Consider the following 25,017-nt stretch of genomic DNA (forward strand, 5'->3'; position numbering starts at 1 on the left):
GGAGATGGATTTAATACACAATTTCTTTCATAAATAAGGTTTGTGACTTTTTGTTCCGGAGTGAATGAACGAATGAGTTTTTTCTGAACCATTTGATGATCACGTTGGCCCTGTAATTAGTGGGGAAGTTTCAGCTGTGTCGAAGAGAGCCTGCAATCACTGAGTCTGTGTTAAATCGTCCAAAAAGGCTTCGTACACATCTGGAATTTGCAATCTTTCGTAAAAGGAACAAATTGTCCACACGATTGATTCTCCCGACTGAATGCAGTGTTTAATAGTGTTAAAAAGGGGAGGACCTGATAAGGAGAGACAAGAGGCAATAAGTAAACAATAAACAGCTACAGATATGCCAAGGCAAATATTGCCTAGTTAACTTCTTTGTTAAAATACATACACATACACACACATTATGGACATCATGATTAAAACTGTGGTCTCAATTGCATTGAAGTGCAATTGAGGTTGTTCTTCTCTAATGGGTATCTTCAGTACTGAGAGTCCTGGAGTCTTCTTTCTGCATCTCACAGCATTCAGTATGTTACAATGTGCTGTAACTGTAAATATGAGCATAGTATAAATTACAGATGACTCATAAATATCCAAAGACAAATAACAAATGTCGCACAACAAGACTGAAATTCTGACAAAGTAATATTTACTTAAAACTATATTTTTAAGGAGCAGCAATAACACACAGATAATAGGATACCTTTTGTAACAGTCTTCTACTAATAACAATCATTTCAATGTAATTAAAGAATGTAAATGGACTGAATGGTTATAAAACACCTGATAAATATCTGAAGCCATTTGAGTAACTAAATAAAAATTTAAAGATGAGTTCATGCAAACATGCATCTGATTTTCATTAGATATGAAACATATCTTTAAAAAAAAGATAGAAAGTACAGAAGTGGTAACTGATTTTAAAAATGAAAAATAGCTTCTCAAAAGAAAACTAATATTTCATTCCGTTGGCAGTTTCAAAGCATGCTCTTCATAATACCGCATACAGCTTTCCTGGAGCCATTGTAGTTTTTATGTTCTTCAAACAGGACAGAGATGTTCTTAGAGCTAATGACTAACACAACTGCCATGTTTATGTTTACACAGCAGACTTCAATTAACTATTTTCCATTTACTGATTCACTGTTCAAAGAATGTTGTATTAAGTTTCAAAGTTCTCATGTCTGTAGCTCCAGCTCTTTTGGAAAGTCTCCAGGTAGTAAGGCAAACTCATACAGCAAGGATAATGCATACACAATCCTTTCAAGGTATTCTAGTAATAAAACAGTTCTAATTACTGGAGTCTCAATCAAATTATGCTGTACATGTACAGACAAGAAACTCTGAAAATGTGTCTCAGGAACACTTTGTCAGTATTTTTAGTCAACTTCCCACAGCTTTACGTAATGTGGATTGTAAAAATCTACTTGAGAAATAAAGATGTATCACTTGCTTGCTATAACATATGCCAACTCTCTAACTCCAAATGCAATGTCTGTTGTCCTACCTTTATTGGATAGCATTTCCTATCAGCTCAGTAGGCTGTCTAGGAGCTATAATGTTAATGTAGCTTACATCATCACTCATGACAAGGTCCAGTATCGTTTTATATGTAATGAACAGTCATGTAAAGACAAATTCTTCCATTCTGGCATTTATAAATTAACATGCACTCAGTGTTCTATACATTACAATGGGCAAACTGGCTAGATGTTCAGAATGAGATTTCAAGAGCACTGTTATGGTCTTCATTCCAGACTGGTTTGATGCAACTACCCTATCCTGTACATGGTTCTTCATATCTGAGTAAATACTGCAACCTACATCCTTCTGAATCACCTTAGTGTATTTATCCCTTGGCCTCCCACTACGATTTTTACCCTCCACGCTTCCCTCCAATACTAAATTGGTGATCCCTTGATGCCTCAGAATGTGTCCTACCAACCAATCCCTTCTTCTAGTCAAGTTGTGCCACAAATTCCTCTTCTCCCCAATTCTATTCAGTACTTCCTCATTAGTTACGTGATCTACTCATCTAATCTTCAGCATTCTTCTGTAGCACCACATTTTGAAAGCTTCTATTCTCTTCTTGTCTAAACTATTTATCGTCCATGTTTCACTTCCATACATGGCTACAATCCATACAAATACTTTCAGAAAGGACTTCCTGACACTTAAATCTATATTTGATGTCAACAAATTTCGATTCTTCAGAAACACTTCCCTTGCCATTGCAAGTCTATATTTTATATCCTCTCTACTTCAACCATAATCAAGAACATATGCTTACTAAAATGGATGCAGTTAAAAATAATTCTTCCATTTAAAAGCTGGTGAACATGCAGAGATTGTTTTAGATTTTCTCCAAATTTTGCATTGTGACCCTAAAAATAAAACACTGACTTAGCTGGAGGAAATAGAGACTGTGAAACACTCTCATGCAGATAAAGATATAAGTCTCAATGACCAACTGATTACCAAGAATCAAATGTTTTATGATTCAATGATGACAATGTTTCAAAGCATATAGCTGAGCTCTGGTATAACTCTCCTCACAAAGATGTTAATTTATTTCTGGTTGGTAAATGAGCTGTAATGTTCATATATTTCTTATGGACTTCTCATCTTCACTTTTGGTGCCGACACATGGCCCCCAGCTGTTAGATACTTTATATCTTCTTTAATAGTTTTCACATTTGTTTTACTTGATGACCTATTTTAAACCTATTTTTTCATTTGTATTCCACATCTACATCAACACTCTGCAAACCATTGTGAGGTGCATGGCAGAGCGTATATTCCATTGCACCAGTCATTAGGGTGCCTTCCCATTCCATTCACGTGTTGAGTGTGGGAAGAATGTTTGAATGTCTCGGTGCATGCAGTAATTATTCTAATCTTATCCTCATGATCCCTATGTGAATGATACATAGAGGAATGTAATATATCCCTTCAATAATCATTTAAAGCCAGTTCTTGAAACTTTGTTAATAGACTTTCTCAAGGTAGTTTATGTCTGTCTTCAAGAACCTGCCAGTTAAGTTCCTTCAGTATCCTTGTGACACTCTCCCATAGATTAAACAAACCTGTAACCATTCATGCTGCCCTTTTCTGTTTAAGTTCAATATCCCCTGTTAGTCTTATCTGCTATGGGTCCCACACACCTCAGCAATATTCTAAAACACCCACATGAGTGATTTGTAAGCAATCTCTTTTGTAGGTTGATTGCACTTCCCCAGTATTCTACCAATATACCAAAATCTACCATCTGCTTTACCCATGACTGAACCTATGTGATCATTCCATTTCATAACCCTACAAAGCGTTACACCCAGGTATTTGTATTACTTGGCCAATTCCAACAGTGGCTCACTGATATTGTAGCCGTAGAATACAACTTTTTTTTTTTGTGTGTGAAGTGCAAAATTTTACATTTCTGAAGATTCAGAGCAAGTTGCCAATCTCTGCACCACGTAGAAATCTTATCAAGATCTGACTGAATATTTATGCATCTTCTTTCAGATAGTACACCATTATGGATAACTGCATCATCTGCAAAAAGCCTGATTTTACTATTAATATTGTCTGCAAGGTCATTAATATACGACATGCACAGCAAGGGTCCCAACAAACTTCCATGGGGCAAATCTGACACTGACTCTCCATCCAAGATAACATGCTGTACTCTCCACACCTAAAAGTCCTCAATCCAGTGACAAATTTAACTTGATACCCCATATGATTGTACTTTTGACAATAAGTGTAGGGTCGGTACAGACTCAAATGCTTTTCAGAAATCAAAAACAGTGCAACTACCTTGTTGCCTTGATCCGAAACTTTCAGTATGTCAGGTGAGGAAAGTGTGAGATGGGTTTTGGGTTTCACATGATCAATGTTTTCGAAATCCATGCTGGTTGGCATTGAGGAAGTCATTCTTTCAAGATACCTCATTATGTCTGAGCTCAGGATATGTTCTAAGATTCTACAACAAATCAATGTCAAGGATACTGGACAGCAGTTTTGTGGATCACTTCTACTACCCTTCTTGTAGACGGTTTCGACCTGTGCCTTTTTCCTAGAACTGAGCACAGTTTTTTGTTTGAGGGATTTAAGATAGATTGTAATTAGAAGAGAGGCTAACTCAACCAAAAATTCAGTATAAAATCTGACCGGGATTCCATCGGAGCTTGGAGCTTTTTTCAGTTTTAATTATTTCAGCTGTTTCTCAAATCCACTGACACTAATACTTATTTCAATCACCTTTTCAGTGGTATGAGGATTAAATTGGGGTGATCCTCCTGGCTTATCCTTTCTAAAGGACCATTTGAAAATGGAGTTAAGCATTTCAGCTTTTGCTTTGCTACCCTCAATTTCAGTTCCTAGCTTGTCCACTAGGGACTGTACACTAACTTTCGTGCCACTAACAGACTTTACATACGACCAAAATTTCTTTTGACTTTGTGAAATGTCATTTGACAATATTCTGCTACAGCACTCACTGAAGGCATCACAATTGCTCTCTTGATGGCCAAACGTGTTTTCTTCAGCATCTTTCTATCCATAGCTCTATGCTTTGTTTTAACATATTATGCAGTAATCTCTGTTTCTTTAAAAGATTCTTTACAGTGACTGTATACCATGGAGGTTCCCCAGTGACTGTTCTACTGGGTACATATCTAGCCAATGTGTGGTCAACTACTCTTTTAAACCCGAGCCAGAGTTCCTCTAAATACTCCTGACGTGCTGAAAGTATCAAGTGCCTCATTGAGATATGGCACTACCGATTTTTTATCTAGTTTACTGAGCTTATATATCTTTCTGTTTGTTTTAGTTGCCCTTTGTACTTTGGTAATCATTGTTGCTACAACCATGTCTTGGTCACTAACACCAGTTTCAATGTGGACATCCTCAAAGAGGTCAGGTCTATTTACTGCCAATGGATCCAATATATTTCAACCATGATTTGGTTGGTTGGTTGGTCTGTGGGATTGAAGGAACCAGACTATCTGTTCTAGGTAGTTTCCAGAGAAGATATTTAGTAAAGTTTCACAGATGTTTTATCACGCCCACCACTAACAAAACTGTAATTTTCCCAATTAATTGTTGGATGATTAAAGTCTCCACCAAGGATTACAGTATGACTGGGGAACTTGCATACAAGTGAACTGAAGTTTTCTCTAAAGCTTTTGGTTACGTCAGGAGATCAGCCTGGTGGGCAATAGAAGGATCCAATTATCATTTTATGTCTACTCCTGATTCTGAGTCTTGCCCAAACAGTCTCACATGCAGCTTTAATTTTTATCTTGGTGGATATGAGTTTCTTGTCTACCGTGACAAATACACCATCTCCATTTCCCATTTGCCTATCCCTTCGTTTATGCACTTTAATTTTCCCCAAAATTCCCACTGCTATCAATTTCAGGTTTCAACCAGCTTTCTGTACCTAGAATTATGTGAACTTCACCATTTTTCATGTGCTGTTCACTTGGCACTTTGTTACAAATGCTTCGGTAGCTTACCATTAGAATTTAAATACTCTGACCCACGGGAGGCATTTCTTTCAATCTTATGCGGACACTTCTGGGTTCCATACAGCTATCATCATCTGGTTTGGATGGAGAGTCACCATATCTGAAAAAAGCCTCGTGCGCACCCCACACACAGTAAGCTACTGAAATAGCAGCCTCTGATGTGTAGTGCACACCTGACCTATTTACAGGGGCACTACAGTTCTGACCCCTATAGTGCAAGTCCAGACAGTCCCAGCCTAGCTTGTCACAGAACCTTCGGAGTCTCTGGTTCAGTCCTTCCACTTGACTCAGAACCAAAGCACCACAATCAGTTCTAGGGACAATGCTGCCTACTGTGAGCTTCACTGAAACTATACATGCAAGGTTGGTCTCCTCAACCTTCTCTGCCAGTTGCTGGAATGACCCAAGACTGACCTCAGAGCCCACACAACAGGCATGTTCCAATATTCACCACAATCTGCAGTTGTTTGCACCCTGTTCTCTCAATAGCTGCCAGAATAGCCTCTTCAACACATTGAATGTGGCCCCCTAAGGATACACATTGAGTGCACCTGGTGTCCTTTCATGTCCCTTGCTGCCATTACCCTAAGGGGTACCATCATTCGCCGTAAGTTTGAACTGCTGACAATTAATAGATCCCTACCCTTTTGACATTAACTACCGCTATATGTTTTACTTTATTTTTATATAGTGTACTTTAAAACATCCAAAAGCCACCTAGTGGACATTTCCTGCACTGCATCAGCAGCATCCAGCTGCCAGTCTCTCAGAGTGTGCACATACGAGGTCATGTATTCACAGCCACTGCAATTTGTTTTCCACTATTTGTGTCAAGATTAGAAGTGTGGCTCTATCTTACCATAAGTGCATGCCTTTGCAGAAGATAAGAATTATCATCTCCTTTTATGATTCCATACCAATCTGGCCCTTCGTTACTGGTCTAGGGCAAAATAAATAAATATTTATACATATTTTCCAATCTAGGTGCATACCAAAAGTTATGGCTAGTTATGTTTAGGAACTGTGGATAACACACTAGTCGTAAGTCCTTCTTCACTCAGGTGTTATTGTAGTATTTTAAATAAGTTACTACCACCTTCTCCTGCCAGATAGGGCTGTAGCCATCATCTGTTTTTACGTATTTTTTTCCATGCAGAAATTCTGAAGATGCCTCAAAAAGGCTTGTTTTGACTACTCCAACCTTACAACCACTCTACACTTCTCTTATTCCCAATTCAGAATGGAGATCGAGCAAGGTGGCGCAGTGGTTAGCATACTGGACTCGCATTCTGGAGGAAGACGGTTCAAGCCCGTGTCCAGCCATCCTGATTTATGTTTTCTGTGATTTCCCTAAATCACTGCAGGCAAATGCCAGGATGGTTCCTCTGAAAGTGCATGGTCAACTTCCTTCCGCATCCTTCTCTAATCTGATGGAACTGATGGCCTCGCTGTTTGGTCCCCTTATCTCAAATCAACCACTCAGAAGTGAGTTAGCCTTAATTCAGATTTTCTGTTTATGTGTGTTTACATAGATCATTATTTTGTTATATCATTTGCTTACTGTCACTTTGATTATTGTTGTGAGAGACTGTGAATGTAGCCAGCTGTCCAGACAGTGCCTTCTTGTACTGGTGGCTTACTGTTTGACGTTGATTAAGGCAAGGCTGGAGTATTGTCTTGTAGGAAGTACAAAGCAAATTGTGGCCAGAGAATGGTTAGCAGAGCAAGGCTTAAAGCAACAGCAAAACAATATTTCCCATTGCTGAATGACTGCTGTGCACTTTCTGATTAAAGTTATCATTAACTAAATAATCATCAGAATTTTTATTTATTTTATGTAAGGTAACAGCTTGTCTCCTATAACGGTTGCTAGCGCATCTCTTACTTCATGTTAGATCAATTTTCCAACTATTTTCAGCAATAATCTGGGGAGGTGGGTGTGATATATTACATAGATGATTTTCAAAATGGCTGTTTGCGGAGATGCAATGTGAATTACATATGTCCTTGTAGATGCATCCTATGTGTCCTTGGGCACAATGTAAACTGACACGGACATCCCCAATTACAGTCACGGACCACTGTCCAATACATGGTGTTTTGGGTAATCATTTACATCTTCTTCAAATACCAAGTATTAGTTTGCCTGTGTTCTGATAACAATGCAAAAATAATCCACAGTAATACATCTAAGGGGATTTCAAAATGTATGTAACAAACACGGGTAACTATATATCACGTGTCAGTGTCTGTTTTGATAAAAGGGGTATCGATATAACTTTCCGAGTTCACATTCAATGTCTACTAAAAACCACAAAACTGTTGGCAAATGTTTTATTACACCAGTTGACACACGCATTAATTTTAAATACAACAAAACAAAATTTGGCAACTACTACATACGTGTTTCAGAAAGAACTTGTAGGTGCTAAGGTATAACACGTTTGTTGTTAGTACTTTGTAGCAAAGAACTTTAGATACTACTGGTTTCAGGGTCAGGACACAAGCAGTGAGTAGGCAGAAGAGCAGATCGTGCTGAAACTGGTCGCGAAGGAATCTTGTAACGTAGGGAAGAAGCTGTTGCGCCCGGGCTGGCAGATCGCCGAGTCGGAGACAGAGCACGAGTGGCAGGGCAAGTCCTGCAGTAACAGCACAACAAACCTGCCCACAGCTTGTACTTACATAGAATACTGTATGACATGGTACAGACTACAGCTAAAACTATGTTGTAATCATAACAGGCTGCAAGATATAGTAGGTTATTGTACAAAGGAAGCAGGATTACAAGTGACAAAAATTAAAAATTTGAAGCTCCAGGTACCACTTGTTTGGACTCGAATTTGGACCTGGTACAGTGAGAAAATAAATATCAAAATTCAAGTAATTTTAATAACAGAATTTGAGCCCTGGTGTTGTGAAACTATAAGAGTGTGGAAAAGTCAGGAGGATAACGACTGGGCTAGCTATGTAGAAATGTAAGCAACAGCACATGACACTTTATATGAAGTGAATTAAATGTACTTACATGAAATGATTTCTTTGCAAACCATTCAGATACCCTAATCAGCAGTGTAATGAATATGTTGTGACAACTGCAAATTTCTGCCAGCCAGGGCTTGGTTGCAGTCACCTTAATCACCTTTTAATTGTAAATGATATTTCCACATACAATTACAAAATACTGCATGCAGATGTTCTTCCATGGGGTATATGTGAATAACATCACTAGGAGAAATGATCTGGTACAGGGCTATCAGAGAACTCTGATAGCAATGAACAGAATCCACAGGTGGAAACATCAGTGACAATATCAGTCAGATTCAGATTTGGAGGTGTGGTCAGATAAGCTAATGCTTCAGGTGACCGCATGTGAAAAGCAGGAAATCTCTGCACAAGTCTTGGTCTCATACAAATTATCACTTACCACAACATATTCACCGCAAGGCACTTTACTATGAAGTTTGCATTTCTTTGCTGCTGCAGGACCCAAGTATTGCACTTTATTGCAGTGTTTATTGTACGATGAAAATGGATTATGTACAATAACTGCTGCTGCTATGCACAACTGCCATGTCACTGAGAGGTCTGTGAAGATGTGCTACAACTGAATCTTCATCCACATGAAATAGTAGCGACTTCTCTGGTGTACTACTGGTTAGTTAGTTTCATGCTCCATAGATCATTTGCATGCTTAATCGTAATGATGCAGAATGAGTCATTTTACATTCAAATTACACATTCGTTTGTAGCTATGACTACATGCTGACCATTTACATTAAAATAAAAAAAATACAAACGTGAGTTAGTAATTCCTACCCACCACCTTTCACAGATTACAAAACTAAAAATTATACTACAGAATAGAAGGAGCTGTCAAGGAAAAACTGTTTTAGTTTGTCTTTAAATTTAACTTTGGTGTCTGTCAGACATTTTATATCACTGTGCAAGAGATCAAATGTTTTGGCTGCAGCACTGTTCATCCATTTTTGTGCTAAAAACAACATTACATGGAGTAACATACGTCATCTTTTCTTCTGATATTGTTATTGTGTAATCACTTACAACCAACTTCATGGGGGAATAAATACAATGTGAACTAACTAATTCCTTGAAAAGTTATCTACAAAATATTCATTGGTGAGAACCTTGTATTATTCGCAGTGCACAATTTTGGGCAATGCAGACTTTTTTTGTTTTCAAAAATCTGTTACCCAGAACATTATATCATATAACATTGTTGAATGGAAATGTGAAAAAATGTCACCTTACTAGTCTCTCAGCAAGATTTGTAAAGATTTTAAGTGGAAATGTTGTGACAGCCGTGTTGCAAAAAATGCATGAACTGACCACAACTGTTCACAGCCAGCAAAAGATAGCTGCATCAATTATCCATCAGTGTGCCTACTTACTAACAGGCATAATTGGAAACATATGGTGTGCACGGGCATTGGTCAACAAAAAGCAACAGCAGTCCAAACTAAGCACTGTACAGTACAAACAAGTCTTTCCACAGTCTATAACTGCAATCCACGGACTACTTGAGTAGAGCTTAATGCAGGCTCCCCATGGACGCATACGGAGGTTTGTTTGGTGCACACTGTTTATTTTTGCTCTCACTTCATCACATCCGCAATATACCTGGCACCTCATGATCATGGGTAAAGTTCACTTCGTTCTGGACACGTGTCCAAAATTCTCCCATGGTCAGGTGATCAGTCAATGGGCTCATCACTGAGGAGTGTATATCCTCTAGGACAGTGTTCCAGTGGAACAGCAATGCATCACCTTGCTAAGATTGCCATTTAAGAGACATTGTAATCAGATTTCCTTTTTGTCACTTGTTCATTTACTCATTTGTGAAGAATAAATATATTTTTGGCAAACATGTACTTATCCATTTCCGTCACCACACTGTCCCTATAGACTACATCCTGAACACAGTACGTAGGTGTGGCAGTAAATCAGGCGAACTGTATGACTGGCATGTAAGTGGCAATAACCACATGTTCTCACTTCAGTGTCACTGAACTAAGTTGTTTTAGGAGTTCAATGATGTGTTTGTTCCAATTTAAATTCTCACCTACCATGTAAGTGCTTTAGTATCCGCAGATGTGTAGAACTGAATATGTCGTGTCTTTGAAATTGAGAGCAGTATCTTTTGTGGAAAACCATTCAATAATACTTTTAAAAATATTACAGGATTTACCATTTCTTCTGTTATTGTATGTATGTATGTATGTATGTATGTATGTAGCACACTAACTCTTTCTCAGATAATCAGCACCGAGAGGATTGTACTCTGCTGGATTAACAAACAAAATCCTGAGTTAATCAAATTAAAGTAATTCCCTAATTCTATTTTATTGTTGCTTGACAATGTGAAGTCATTATATGGCAATAAGAGCTGTGCACCAACTGTACACACTGCATAATAAATTTGCTAATCTTTCTAGAGTCCTTTTTTCCATGACTCGTGCATTTTCATCAATAAAACATGCTGTGCAAACATTCTCTTGAGAGAGTGCAGTGCAGAATGGTGAAATTGTATGAGTGTTTGTGGGGAATGTGAAGGAGCATTATTGTACACATTTTCAATGGCTTCAGTCTAAATCAGAGTCCAAATTAGCACATGATTGCTATTTTGATTGTTATATTACTTCCTTTTGCATTTCAAACACTTGAAGTTTTATTGAAAAATTGACTACGTCTAGTGTAACAATCCCACTAATGTTAATGAAATCTATAAATATCAACTGGTTTAATTCAACCTGCTAAACTGTATACGAGTACTATAAAAATTGTTAAAACTGTATAATTATAGTAGTGTAGTATACAAATATATTACCACTGCATATCAAATATTAAATGATCTGGTCCATCAAAATTTATCTTAACACACTGTAATGCACAAAGCAATACAGGCAACAAATAAAAGCAATAATTACATGTGTGTCAGTTCAGAGTTGTGCATAAGCAATATGATTCATGGCTGAAGCAATTAACTATTCCATTCTGTAAATATCACATAGAGAAGACGTTGAGTTGCAAACAGAAACATCAAAAAGACTGCTATACATTTGAGCTTTCAATCAAAGGGCCTTCTAAGGTTAAACTCACACACTCATGATCACTGTCTCTGTCCACTAACACCAGACTGCATACAGAAACCTGATGGGAGAAGCCACCTGTGAGTGGTGGTATGTAATGAGGCTGGGGTGTGGTGGGGGAGGGTGAGGGTGAGGGATAGCAGAGTGTGGGTGGGAGAGAGTGTAGTGCTGCTTGTGGGAGTGTGCAGGAACATGGTAGGAACAAGGCAGGGCTGCACTGTGGTTGGAGCCAAGTTTGTAGACCACATGACTGCTTTCACAGGTAGCCCTGCCCTTGATGTGGTAGGTGATGCCTATTGCTGAACTGTAGTATGTGGTGGTGGTGGTGGTGGTGGGAGCAAGTACAGGACATGTATTGCATCTAGATCTATTGCAGATATATGGGCCATGAGGCAAGGGTTTGGAGACCACGGATGGAAAAGGGATGGGCAGTGGAATACAACTGTGAGAGGGGTGGGAAGGATAGTGGGTAGGACATTCCTCATATCAGAGCACCACGAGAGATGGTCAAAATCGTGGCAAAGAATTCGTAGCTGCATGGACTGTGCAGCTTTCTACATGGACATGACAATCAACACAGAATATCTCATCATGCCACCACTTACAAAACTGTAACAATCCCAACTGATTGTTAGATTATTATAGTCTCCTCCACTGATGTCTGTATGATCAGGGAACTTATACACTACTATTGTAGCATTTTTCTTTGCTACTTCTGTACTTTTCACTCTTTCATGATAGATTTCATTTACTTTATGTTTAGGCCCAGTGTTGAATGTCTGTGTTTTGGCCTAACACAGTTTTGCATGGACATGAATTCAAAAGTTTGCACAGAATTTTGGTTTTTAAAAAGTAGTGAAATAGTGGGAGAGAGAGAGAGAAGTAGAAAAGGTATCTTAACATCTTCTGCAGGAATGTTTTGACTCTTCATGTACAACACAATGAAGAAAGAAAGACAATTTGTCAGTGCAAGACACTATCATCACATTTTTGCACCTAAAAATCCAAAATTTCCAATACTAAAATTATGAATGATAATTATGGACTACATTTTATGCTGTCATTTCCTACAACTGTTGGTATTCTGGTTCACTATTGACATTTTAGCTCTCTGAGTCAGGAGTAGATGTGGATTTTAAGTGTTCTAACAACAAAATATTACTTTTTAATAACTTAAATAGAAAAATTAATTGTTCAGATTTATTTTTGTACTAGCTGTACCTGGCCAAACTTTGCTGTTTCTTAGTCCACTTAAAAGGAAAAGAAAGAAACAGAGAAAATACACATTTCTAATATGTATGGGAAATGGATATATATTGTAATCTTCTCTCCAATGTCTCTGTCCATCTTCTACTCCCCTATGTCTTCATCTCCTCATGCCTCCCCCCCCCCCACCCCCCCTCTATGTCCACCTCCTCCTTCCTCTTTTCTGTTTCCATTTCCTCCCACCCCTCTGTCCATCTCCTCTTCCCTCCTCTCTCTGACCCTGAACCTTGCTTATTGCTATTACATATTCAGATTCTGTAGTAAATAAACCAACAATATATGTATTTGTACACACACACACACACACACACACGTCTAAATGTTTATTACAGTAATGTGAAAAAATTGGAACTAAATTGGAAATGTCCATTTTGAGATTTATGGTGACAAAGTTTTCCCTATATGCATTAAAAAGAGATATATATACCTAAAAACAACACACCCAAATTAGGAGTCTATGTTGTGTCAAAATTTCAGAACAGTCAGTCAAGAAGTTTCAGTGAATAATGATTTTTATCAAACTAACATTTATATTTTTATTACATATATACCAGATGGCATTCCAGTAGATATATAAAAACATCCGGGTATTCGAATGCAATGTTGTGTCAAAATTTCACAGCATGAAGAATGTTCAGAGATTTGCAATTTTGAAGAAATGAATATCTACATATGGAAAATGTAGATGTCCCTAATTGCAAATTTCTGACTGAATGCTTTGAAATTTTGACATAATGTTGCACTGGTATATGTACGTGTTTTTATATACATGATTTTAATGTAATTTAATATATAATTTTTTATAAATTTAATGATAAAGAAAGGCTGTTACAAAAAATCTCAAAAGTTATACATATTGCATACCATATATTAAAGAAATAGGTGCCTAAAAATGCACCCTAAAGCAATTGGTCAAGAACTTTTGGAGATATACGATTTTCAACAAATGAAAACTTAAATTTTTATTTATGTACACTGCCTGAAATCAGTCTCCATTTCCGTTACAAACCTCTCATTTCAAGGAGCCTGGGAACAACACTGTCTATACTACAAATATTACCATCTCTTCTAATAAGAAATTCTACTTCTTCCAGCTGACAGATGTGATCTGCTCCTTAATCTTTTGCAAATACATGATAGAAACTTCTGTTGCTGCAGTAAGAACTGTCACTGATACCTACAGATTATAGATGAAATAAATCACACACTCTGAAGGACAGACAACATTATAGAGAGAGAGAGAGAGAGAGAGAGAGAGAGAGAGAGAGAGACTGCATACCCAACTGTTAAAAGCATTGCACATGAAGAGTTCTAGGTTTCAGTCTGACATACAGTTTGGATTTGACAAGCCTGTACACTGCTGCACAGTAAAAGACTCATCCTGAATTTAAAAAAATAAAAAACTCTTCTAACCTTAAAAAGGCACTTACAAATCAAGTTTTTTCAAGGTAACATTGCTCTGGTGCTAGCTGTTATTCATGATTAACTAATGAAACTGCTGATAGAAGCTGTCAATAGCTTTGAGAGTCATCAGAGTGAGTCCTTCTTGCTTCCTTCAATAGTTTGTTAAGTCCAGTTGACATGCACCAATCTGTGCTTCTACATACCTCAGATGAATGATTTGCAAGGGACCATGTCACATGACAAAATGCACCAACCAATGTCACTACTGAGTTACACCTGACTGTGCCTGGAGCATACAAAAGATTTTTTTGGGGGTTCTGTATCTCAACTGGCAAAATTGGAACCCTTATAGGATCACTTTGTTGCTGATCTGTCTGCCTGTCAGTCTGTGAAGACTTGTTTTTGTCAGGGACAGATAGGTTTCACAGAACAAGTAAAGAGAAAAATCCAGAGCTGTTAATTGGTAATTACGTCACCTGTTTTTTCTATTTTTTGTCCATCCATCTGTTTAGCTTGGCAAGAACCCTTTTTCTTATGAATGGGTAGAAGTATCAAGTTGAAATTAATGTCAAATATTAAGGTCTGGTGGTGTAAAAAATTTAAGTTTGTTATTCAGTGCAATACAAAGATAGGGCCACCTGTAAGGACCCCTTTTTCTCAGGAGCATCAAGCTGAAATTTATGTTGAACACTAAGGTCTACGGTCTCTTGGCAGTGTATATAATTTAAGCTTCTAAGGCAAAGTGATCAAACGATAGGGCCATATATGTGACATATTTTGCTACTCACATATTCACTCTTTAAAACCTATAGATAAACTATCTATATACACGTCGGGCCTGCTGGTTCAGTGGTAAAGCATATGCCTGGAAACTGATTGGTCCGGGATTGAATCTCAGCTGGACCATGGATTTTGCAACTTCGTTCTAGTCTAGCTTTCACCTCTCAACAATGTGAGGAGTCGCCAGAAACAAGTAGTAGTTCAGATTCCACTTTAAACTGTATGTTCCTTTTCCCCAGTTGGATAACTGGGGTATGTCAGGGACACACAAGTCACAGAAATGGCATCGAATAGAAAGACATCTAAAGGCCATTGAGCCACACGAAATTATTATTATTATTATTATTACCATCATCATCATCATCATCATCATCATCATCATCTACAAACATAATTGAGTTTGCACAGAAACCTCAGTCTGTGAGTCCTACTTGCACTTGTTCAGCGTGAACATGTGAGAAGCATTTGTAACAAACTGCGAGAGTTTGAAGCAATTCCAAAACACAGTGGAGTTCATATAATTCTAGGTACCTGAAATTGATAGTAGTTAAATTCTGAGAGTCAATCTAACAGTATATTGAAAGGATAGGCTTGAAATGATAGGCTACTGAGAACAGGAAGTGGGGTATTTGTTGCAGTAGACAAGAAGCTCAGATTCACAGGGATAGTAGTAAACGATGTATTTGTTAAAGATATTAACTCGTTTTACACAAACTGATTGCCTTTAAACATTTGAAAATGACATCACACTCAGTTTTGTATTGTCAAAAATACCACACCTCCTATTACTGCAGTGTACCAATAAAAAATAACGAACAGAATAGACGGTTCTGACTTTTAGGGCGTGCACATTGATGAAATCGTACACTGAAAAACTATATAATAGACATGCTGGAACTTTCAGGTTCAGTTACTTCTGTCATGAGATAATTGCCAACTTTGGAACTCAAAAAAAGTGAGTTGATATATTTTCCATGTTTCCATTCATTGACAACCTATGGGAGGATATACTGCAGTAATTCCTTGCTTAGGGAGGTACTGCAAGACAGAATGTGAATAGAATCAAGTATGGATTTCACACATATGCTTCTTGCAGGCATCTCTTTAAGAAACTGGGGACATTAACTAAAACCTCACATAACTTTTATTCACAGATGAAATTTATTGTCCACAGTTCATTGCAGCGTGAAAGAAGCAGAGATATTTACAAATATATTATTAGAAAGAAAAATGATCTAGACTTTCCTCTGATAAATTTAGCTTTAACACAGAAAAGAGTGAAATAACAAGTTATAAAACTCCTTGACAATCTGCCTTTTGAAATACAATGTCCCATGGATTAAGCTTGTAGGCCTTAGAGGATTTCTTTTTTTGAAGAGAAATAAGTAATCAGTCACAATCTGTAAATGGCCAATATTCCTTTCCTGCTCATCTGCTCCCTCTCCCCCCTACCATCAGCCACACTTCCGCAAAGCACCCTACCACTCCCCACCTCCTTTCTCCCCTTGCCCACTCCTCACTACACAACTCCTCATCCCAGTTAAACAGCAGTGCCAGCATGATCTAGTGAGCCAGAGTGGTTTGTGTGTGTGTGTGTGTGTGTGTGTGTGTGTGTGTGTGTGTGTGTGTGTGTGTACGTACGCGTGCGCGCGTGGATGTGAATGTGCCAGTTGATTGTATGTAAAGCGCGTGGATGTGAATGTGCCAGTTGATTGTATGTAAAGCACAATGAAATTCAATGCCTGACAGCATTATTATTTGACAGCTTCACAGAAGAAACAAGAGATAATTAGTTATGATATTTTTAAAAGCTGAATATCAAGCAATACAGGAGTAACAAATATACCTCACCTTCTAGATTCGTCTAGCATGCGAGCCCGTTCAAAACGTTCATTTGTAATCTGCCTCTGTAGGTCTGCCACTTGCCTGCTGTACTCAGCTGCTTGGGTCTGGTAACGTCTAAGATCTGCTGCCCCTGCATCTCTTGTGAACAAAACAAATATACCAGCTACAATAAAAATTCCAAGAAATTGCTGATAAAACTATACTTAAGTTATTGCAAGTAAAATATCACAACAGGCCATCAGAAAATTGTGAGAAAAGTATACATGTACAGCACATAGACAAGGTGTGTATTCTGAATTATGGATGGACTAAAGGTGCTTGGAGTGAACATTGTAACACAAAAGCAGAGAACAAGTAGGTACATGTGGAAGCACAAACATTTAGTAGTATTTCTTCATACCACAAGAGAATTTCAGACAGATATTGTAGAACAGTTTTCACTGATGCTTCACAGAACAAAGAAAGCATGGCAGGTATAATACATTTATATCACTTTGTAACACTGTAACAGCCATTTTACATGATGCATTAAAGGCCAGAAGAATTTTATGTACACAAAACAGAATTAGGACCAGTATTAATATGATGAGAAACAGAACTGATGGCCAGTACTTAACTTGAGAAGACAGAATGTGTAGTACTGCTGATAGAGACATTTAAAAATAAAATTGGAGTACTATCTTGGCTTTCAGAAATAACACTTACTTCCATGAGAGGATGAGAGGGATGAGTTTGGAAAGGTTTTTAAGAAAAGCTAGGTTACTTTCACCCCAGGATAAAATAGGCCCACCTGTAGTGATGACCAGAACAGACAAATATGAAGGAGATGGTGTCAGACAGAGTATGCCAGAGATGATACATTGATACACTGTGCCAACTTCAGCACACAGATAATGATAGAGTGAGACATACAGATGGATTAGGTGGAACAGAAACATGAGACTGTGATGGTAAGATTTTTCTTTGTCTGCTTGACAATGATAAAAGAATGAATGATATCCTAGTCTAGTACAGGGTTGACTAGTATCAAACAATGACTATTCAATTCATGTTGCAACTGTGATACAAATGACAAAATTCTTCCTATGACAAATTATTAGAATAGGCTGCCATGTTGAGTAGGGCATTATCCAATGGTGAATGTGTTTCAGTTTGTACAGCAAATATTAATTTCAGTACTTCCTTTAAGATGTACTGACTGCAGCTTGCTTGTGAAATTTGCCAAATGTTGTACTAGGTGACAAGTGCAAAGTACTTCACTGTTGTAGTCAGGAAAACCATTTGTTTGTAAATGTATGTTACCAAGTACAGTAATAAGTAAAATAATTAAAAACTCATTCTGCCAAAGAGAATCAAGAGAGCTTGTAATAGTAAGGCACCAAATTTTAAAGATAGTTATCTTGCCATGACATATTCTTGTTATATAGGAAAAACAATTATATGTTTGTCAACAATGACAGTGAAGTTCACAGCATTTCCTAGTTTCCTTTTCTAAGCATGTCATTTTATGTTTTGAATAATTTTATTGTTCCTTAGGACAGCTGTCACATCCACAAGTATTCTGAAAGTTTATAACATAACACTGATCTCAATTGCTCTATCAGAATTTTGAATAGGATCACAGTCTCTGAGCAGTCAAAGAATTTGCAGTGAGGTGGTCAGCATTCTGGGTTGAGAATCATGACAGCCATCTACGTCTTCTGTTGATGGACAGTACTTGCCCTGGTGCTGAACGTGCACTGCACACTATACTTTTCTTTTGTTGAAGAATTTTTTGAGCAAAATAATACAGTAGCGATAAAGCTGCTGCTAGGATCTAAGACAGACATGTACATTTATACAGCAAGCCATTTGACACTACACCACACAGTAACTGTCTGCTTAACTTCTTCCACTTCTACTTGGAAGTAACAATTGTCACTGCCAGTCAGTGGATAGGCTTTTCACCATGTAATATTGAATATAATGAACAGGAAGCCTATTTGCCATTCCTGTAGTCAGCCTTCCCCCCCAGAGGAATCCAACCAAAACAAATGTTGCCTTATAATGACATAATATATAGTAGAATATTTATTAGAAGTCTATTTCATTTGTAGTTACAAAACTATTATAACAATCACCCATGAAATTTTCAATCAAAATTACATTCACAATAAAACAATAAAACATCGAACTTACAGATCAGCTTGGAGATCTGATACTTTCTGCCTCAGGCGAGTCACCTCGCATTCAGCATCTTGGGATGATCGCCGAAACCTCAATGCCTCTTGACGACTACTGTCCAGGATTTCTTCCAAAGAGACGACAGTTGCTTGTTCCTTTGACAGTTGCACTTGTAAACATTCCACCTCTTTCCGCAGCTGACACACTTCTCTCTCCAGCTGATGGATGAGAAAGATCATTAGAGCATCACCAAATGCTAATCAGTGCATTGTCAATAGGTAGCTACGATGTGATGGAACTGAAGATATAATTATTACTATACAACTATAACGTACATCAGTGCTGTTGGACAGGAAATGGACAAAATTTTACTACTGTGTCATGAGATGCCTTCTTAATCTAATTTTATTATTAACGGCTCTCTGCATATTTTAAATTCTGAAATAAAATTCCGACCATATGTCATTGATAATGTATGGTTAACACCTCCTTCAGTCCATTATTTGTAAATAAATCATTTAATCCCAACTTTCTTCTTGTCTCACTTCTTGCAAGTATCCTGATAATATGCTACATTGCTCCTTCTACCCTCTTCCTCTTTGCCACATTACACCCTATTCTTCTGCTACATGTATGTTATCAAGATGACTGAATCCATCGGAAAATTCACCTTGATACAATCTCTTACAACTGTCTTGCCGAGCACAATACACAAGATTATATATAGCATCCATTTAGCTTGCTGCATCACCATTACAATTATAAAGTTGTCATTAGGTATGGATAGACATGGTCAATCTGTCTGTATTAACCCTTTGAGAGCCGTAGACATGTTGATACATTGTGCTGTCCAATTCCATCAGGACATGCATACTCGCACTACCCAGTTGGCCTCTGAGTGCTATGCCTTTGTTTACACTGTTCACCCAAAAACTTCAGAAACTGCTTTTATTGCTGGGATATAAGTGATGTCATCACAGTTAACTATAGTGGCACCTTGAACTAACTATTATAAACAACAGATGTACTTTCAACCAATCAGTTGTGAGCAGGCTGTGTTTAAGTACTGGACACATGACTGTAGTGTGTCAATGGTGTTATGTTACAAATCAGAATTGGGTAACAAACTGAACATCTCTAAATTAAGTGGTCAAGACATTCTCCAGAATGTTTTGATGAACAGAAAAGTATGTACAAAGTATGTCCTGCTCTCCTTGACTACCAAACAACACATGGATTCCTGCCACCACTTGATCAAAATGAAAAGCACAGGCAATTCTTTTCTGGAACAAATCATTATAGGTGATGAGACTTTGTGATATCAAAACAAACTCACCCACAAAATGATAACATGCAGTAATTCACATCAAAGGTAATGCCTTGAGGACATAACCAATATTCAGCCAATGTGACATGCAAGTTGAACAAAATCCCAAAGAAGAACTTTTCTAGCAGCTTCACATGGTTGCATGAACTTCCTGTACATTGTATTGTAGTGGGGAAAACATTGTAGAAAACCCATAGCATTAAAACTCCCATCATAGTGTTTCTTTATTGTTTATTAATCCAGTCTCGAAACCTTCAGACTGATGAGGTACACTTGCTGCTGCACAGGTATGTGTATGCTGTGGATGTATTAATGTGCACAGCTATTTTTGTGTGCCAGTTTCCAATTGGCTTCTCAAGGTTAAAGTAGCTTATGTGAAATAACTGCATGCTATTTGGAATCTTGTGTTGATGTTTTTGACTTCTCCTTACATTTCTGATTATTCAGTATTACCATCAGAGCATTATTCTCATCATTTTCCTATTATGCAAAGGTAGACTTATCTCAGTAAATGAAAATGACATATGATAGTAACTGAACAAGGGAGAAATCATATAGATGGTATGAATGACAATGAGATTGACTTTTGATACTAACAATTGTAACGATTCTTCTATAAAATCTTGATTCAACAGTGGAACAGGGACATCAGCTATTAAATATTGATGAAAGATTTTTCTTTCTTTTCATTTATATGTATTCATCATACAGGTACATTTGACTTGTCAGAGGGCCACCCTGCAATTTTTAGGTTACATTGCTTTCCAAGTAAATTTGGTACTTGTAGATGGGCAATGTATACTTCAAATTTCTACATCACAGCAAAGTTTGTGGATGTCAACTGATTGCTGGGTACTATCAAAATAAAACAGATTGGTCCAATCTGCAGTATTTTCCTTTGGCAATTGCTGCTTCTACTGCAACTATACTGACTCTACATGTCTGTCTTCCACACAAATTTTCTCTAACAAAAATACCTAGTGGAAAAATTAGAAATCATTGAGATATGATAGAAAGTGCCTTGGTCAGACTGGATGCTGTTGGCAGTTAGTCTTGAAAGCAGCCTCTTATCAGAGGCATTCTGTTGCACCCCATGTGATGTGATTGAATGATTTGTGCCATGCTAGTCACAGCCAAGTATGATATTCATTGTCTCCAGAAAGGCTTTCCCAGGTCTGAATGACGTATTACAGAGAATGCTTCATCCAAGGGCTGCTCAAAAAATGATGCACTCTTCACATGAGAGTGAGAAACACCCAAAGTCATGTGCCTGACACCATTCTCAGTTACATAGTTAAGGTTGCACTTCAAATTGTTGCCTGCACTCCCAAATGTAATGAAATGATTATGCTTACAAAGAGCATTTCACAAAGAACCTAAATCACAAGCAGGAACCTAAACAATTTGCATTCACAATAAATGCAAATATAATTGCAAATTTTGCCTCAAAACGCTAAAACGCAAAATTGCATAACAGGTGATGTTTCACAGTGAATTGTATCCACATGAACTATTCTATTAGAGAGAGTTTGAAATAGCTTAATTTTTTGCATATAATTATTGAAAATGTAACCAATTTTTGGATACTGGTACTGCAGATCATATGACATAGCCCACTTTGAAAAGTTAATATGCATAAGAACACATTTTCAAGATAAAAAGTACACCAAGATAACAATATATTGGTGCACTTGATACTCTGGTGCCATGCCATCTGTTCACACTTGAATGGTCTGTATAAGATACACACCAGGTAATGCAATGTAGGACTTAACTGTGGGGGCCTAGCATCTTCGAACAATGAAACAAATACATTTGTCTGTTAGCTAATGTTCAAAAATTGGTACAATGTGTACACTTCAACATGGGAGTTTTAGGTTTGAACTATGATTGCATCAAATGCTGGTAGAGGTCAAGCTTGAACTTCCTTGTTTACAACACTGCCAACACCAGCAAGCAATTGCACAACAGCCATTACGGAAAGGTCACTTACACAGAATGAATTTTCAGAATTGCAAGCTGCAGTTTTACCAGTTACATTAAGGCTATATCAACTGACTGAACTGTGGTCAAGCCTGCCAAATTACTGTCTAGATCAAGGAGACTCTGCATGTCTGATAACTTCAGTCTAAAAATCTTCAATGGCGCCAGTATTGTGGAGACACACAACAAAAGCTTTGTGGCAAACAAAGTAGTCTGACAACACAATTTGTATATACTAAGACTAGAAAGGTAGGGGTTAAAAGACAAAAATAGTCTAGCAACAGAATCTGCAGGATATCAATTTGTACCATTCATGGGGATTCATGGCCATGTCACCCATACTTGACAACACTACAGATAAAATCAACAACGTACTTAACGTAGAAGTAGGACCAAAAATAACTCTGTTCGCAGGGGCACACTTTCGGTGTGGTCGATGTATAGTTACTGTTTTTGTTTTCTGGTCACTACAGTGCAATGTGCAGACACAATAAGCGGGCAGTTTGCCACAACTGTAAACAAGTTAGAATTATCATCAGCAGAGTGGCATGGAGCAGTGTGGAGAAACAAGCCTAGCCTCCTCTCATAAGGCAGTCAGCCTATGCCTGTGTTTCATGTTTCTGTGAAAGCAGAACTGTTCCTTCTCATCCTGTCTGGTAAGTCTCCACTGCTATAGGGTTCTGGGTGACTTTTCCAAACTCTTCCCATTCTCTAAATATCACCACTCTTTTACCTTCAGCCCTCTTCTTTCCCCTTCACCCTTCTGCCAGAGGACGAATACACTGGCTCTGAAAGTTTGTGGGTTTCAATACCTTTATGTGTATTTTCCCCTGCTCCTGCTTGTTGAATCAATTTTTCATTCATCCAATAACAGTATATTTTCAAAAACTGTTTATTGTTGCTGCTATATTTTTCAGTTCGAGGTATTTGTTCAGTTATAGATATTGATTACAGGATTTCTAAATGTGATTATTTCTCTAGATGGTAGCCAAATCAGAATTATTTAGTAACAATAGTGTGATGCAATTACATCAATATTGATTTTATAGTTTGAATAATGATATTTATTATTGCAACTAGGTAACAATCATTCACAAAAAGTCTTCCAATTGAATCTGCGGCCAGATCATATAATTATCAACACACAATATCTCAGCAGTCAAAATGGTCACCATCTTAAGGTGAGAACAATATCTGCTAATCTCATTAATAAATAGTGTTCTCACATGAAAATGCCAGCCAGGTGGACCACTGAAATAATGTGTTTTGATGACTGTATAATCTGGCTGCAGACACAACAATAATATATTCAGTTAAGATACTGGAAAAGTCTACACAGTCACTACAGAAAGTAATATTGAAATGATTTGTAGAATGATTAAAACAAATTATTCTACCAATCATATCAAGATTTTTTTGATCTTTGGGACTACCTGAAGCATGATATTATAACTGCTGTAGAAATGGATGTTAGCTTACTTCACAAAACACTACTAAAAATTCAAATTGAATGTCTTAATTTAGTTGCTGAATTATACACAAGTAATATTTTGTGAACACTGAAGTAACATAAATTTAGTAATTGTTGAAATGTCATAAAACCAAAACTTTACCTATGTCAATTTGAACCATTGTGACATATTTGTTAGCACTTAGCATACATATTTCTAATGTAAAAACACACTTGCATCACTAAAGCTCCAAGAGAACTAAAATTAGAGTTTAAAAGCTACTCTTTTGCAAAAAGCCAAATCTCAATTATTATTTTTTAAAAAGCTAAGCGTACTCCAGTAAGGTAACTGTCTTTCACTTATTTCTTTATTTCAGACATGATTAGGAGCTAGCTGTAATAAAGCTATCATAATTTCTTCCCTCATCATTGTGCTCAATTTCTCATTGCCTCATCACTATAGACTCATCAAATCAAATCAGTACATAACACACTTTTAAATAAATTCCAGCTGTAATGTTGATAAGTGTTTCACATTTAACTGAATTATGTTATGTAATCCTACTACTCTTGTGTGGAATGGATGTATGGGCAATTAATAAGGCAACAATGAGGAAGATTGAACTGCAGCTGGATCAACAAGCATTAAAAATACCCTGGACATACATAATTACTTATGAAGACATTCTAAGGTTAATCGATAAGGATCAGGAATTGGACATCATAACAAAAATCAGAAAACTAGAGTATTTTGGCCATCTTATGAGAGGAGATTATATATATATATATATATATATATATATATAACATTCTAATACTGTTAATAGAAGCAAAAGTTGTAGAGAAAAGATCAGTAGGAAGAAGATGAACTTCATAGCTGTAGAACCTGTGAGAGTGGTTCACGTACATTTCCCTATAACTGTTTAGAGCTGAAAAGTCATAAACAATATTAGATGTAATTATTGCCAACCTCCAAAGAAAGGCAGCACCAGAAGAAGAAGAAGAAGAGGAAGAAGAAGTGAAACTGTCTTCCATGACTCCTACATAGCATTTAACAACACTTAATTAATATACAGGAAGTTTTAACCTTATTTTAAATACAACCAGACACTAACGTTACAACAACTCAGTACTATATTGGAATCTATGCGAGGG

General features: G+C 37.2%; 1 protein-coding gene across 1 annotated transcript in view; it reads right to left on the reverse strand.

The window, feature by feature from the left end:
* Positions 1–345: 345 nt before the first annotated feature.
* The window catches only part of LOC126198691 (centrosomal protein of 135 kDa), a 407,813-nt gene continuing 383,141 nt past the window's right edge, over positions 346–25,017 (reverse strand). Inside the window, exons 21-23 of the mRNA XM_049935187.1 lie at positions 19,118–19,320; positions 16,946–17,077; positions 346–554 (exon numbers count right to left, since the gene is read on the reverse strand). Of these exons, the coding sequence (XP_049791144.1) occupies positions 539–554; positions 16,946–17,077; positions 19,118–19,320 (351 nt within the window). The 3' untranslated portion in view covers positions 346–538. The remainder of the gene's footprint in view (positions 555–16,945; positions 17,078–19,117; positions 19,321–25,017) is intronic.

The sequence above is a fragment of the Schistocerca nitens genome, chromosome 8 (genome assembly GCF_023898315.1).
Source record: "Schistocerca nitens isolate TAMUIC-IGC-003100 chromosome 8, iqSchNite1.1, whole genome shotgun sequence".
Taxonomy (NCBI): Eukaryota; Metazoa; Arthropoda; class Insecta; order Orthoptera; family Acrididae; genus Schistocerca; species Schistocerca nitens.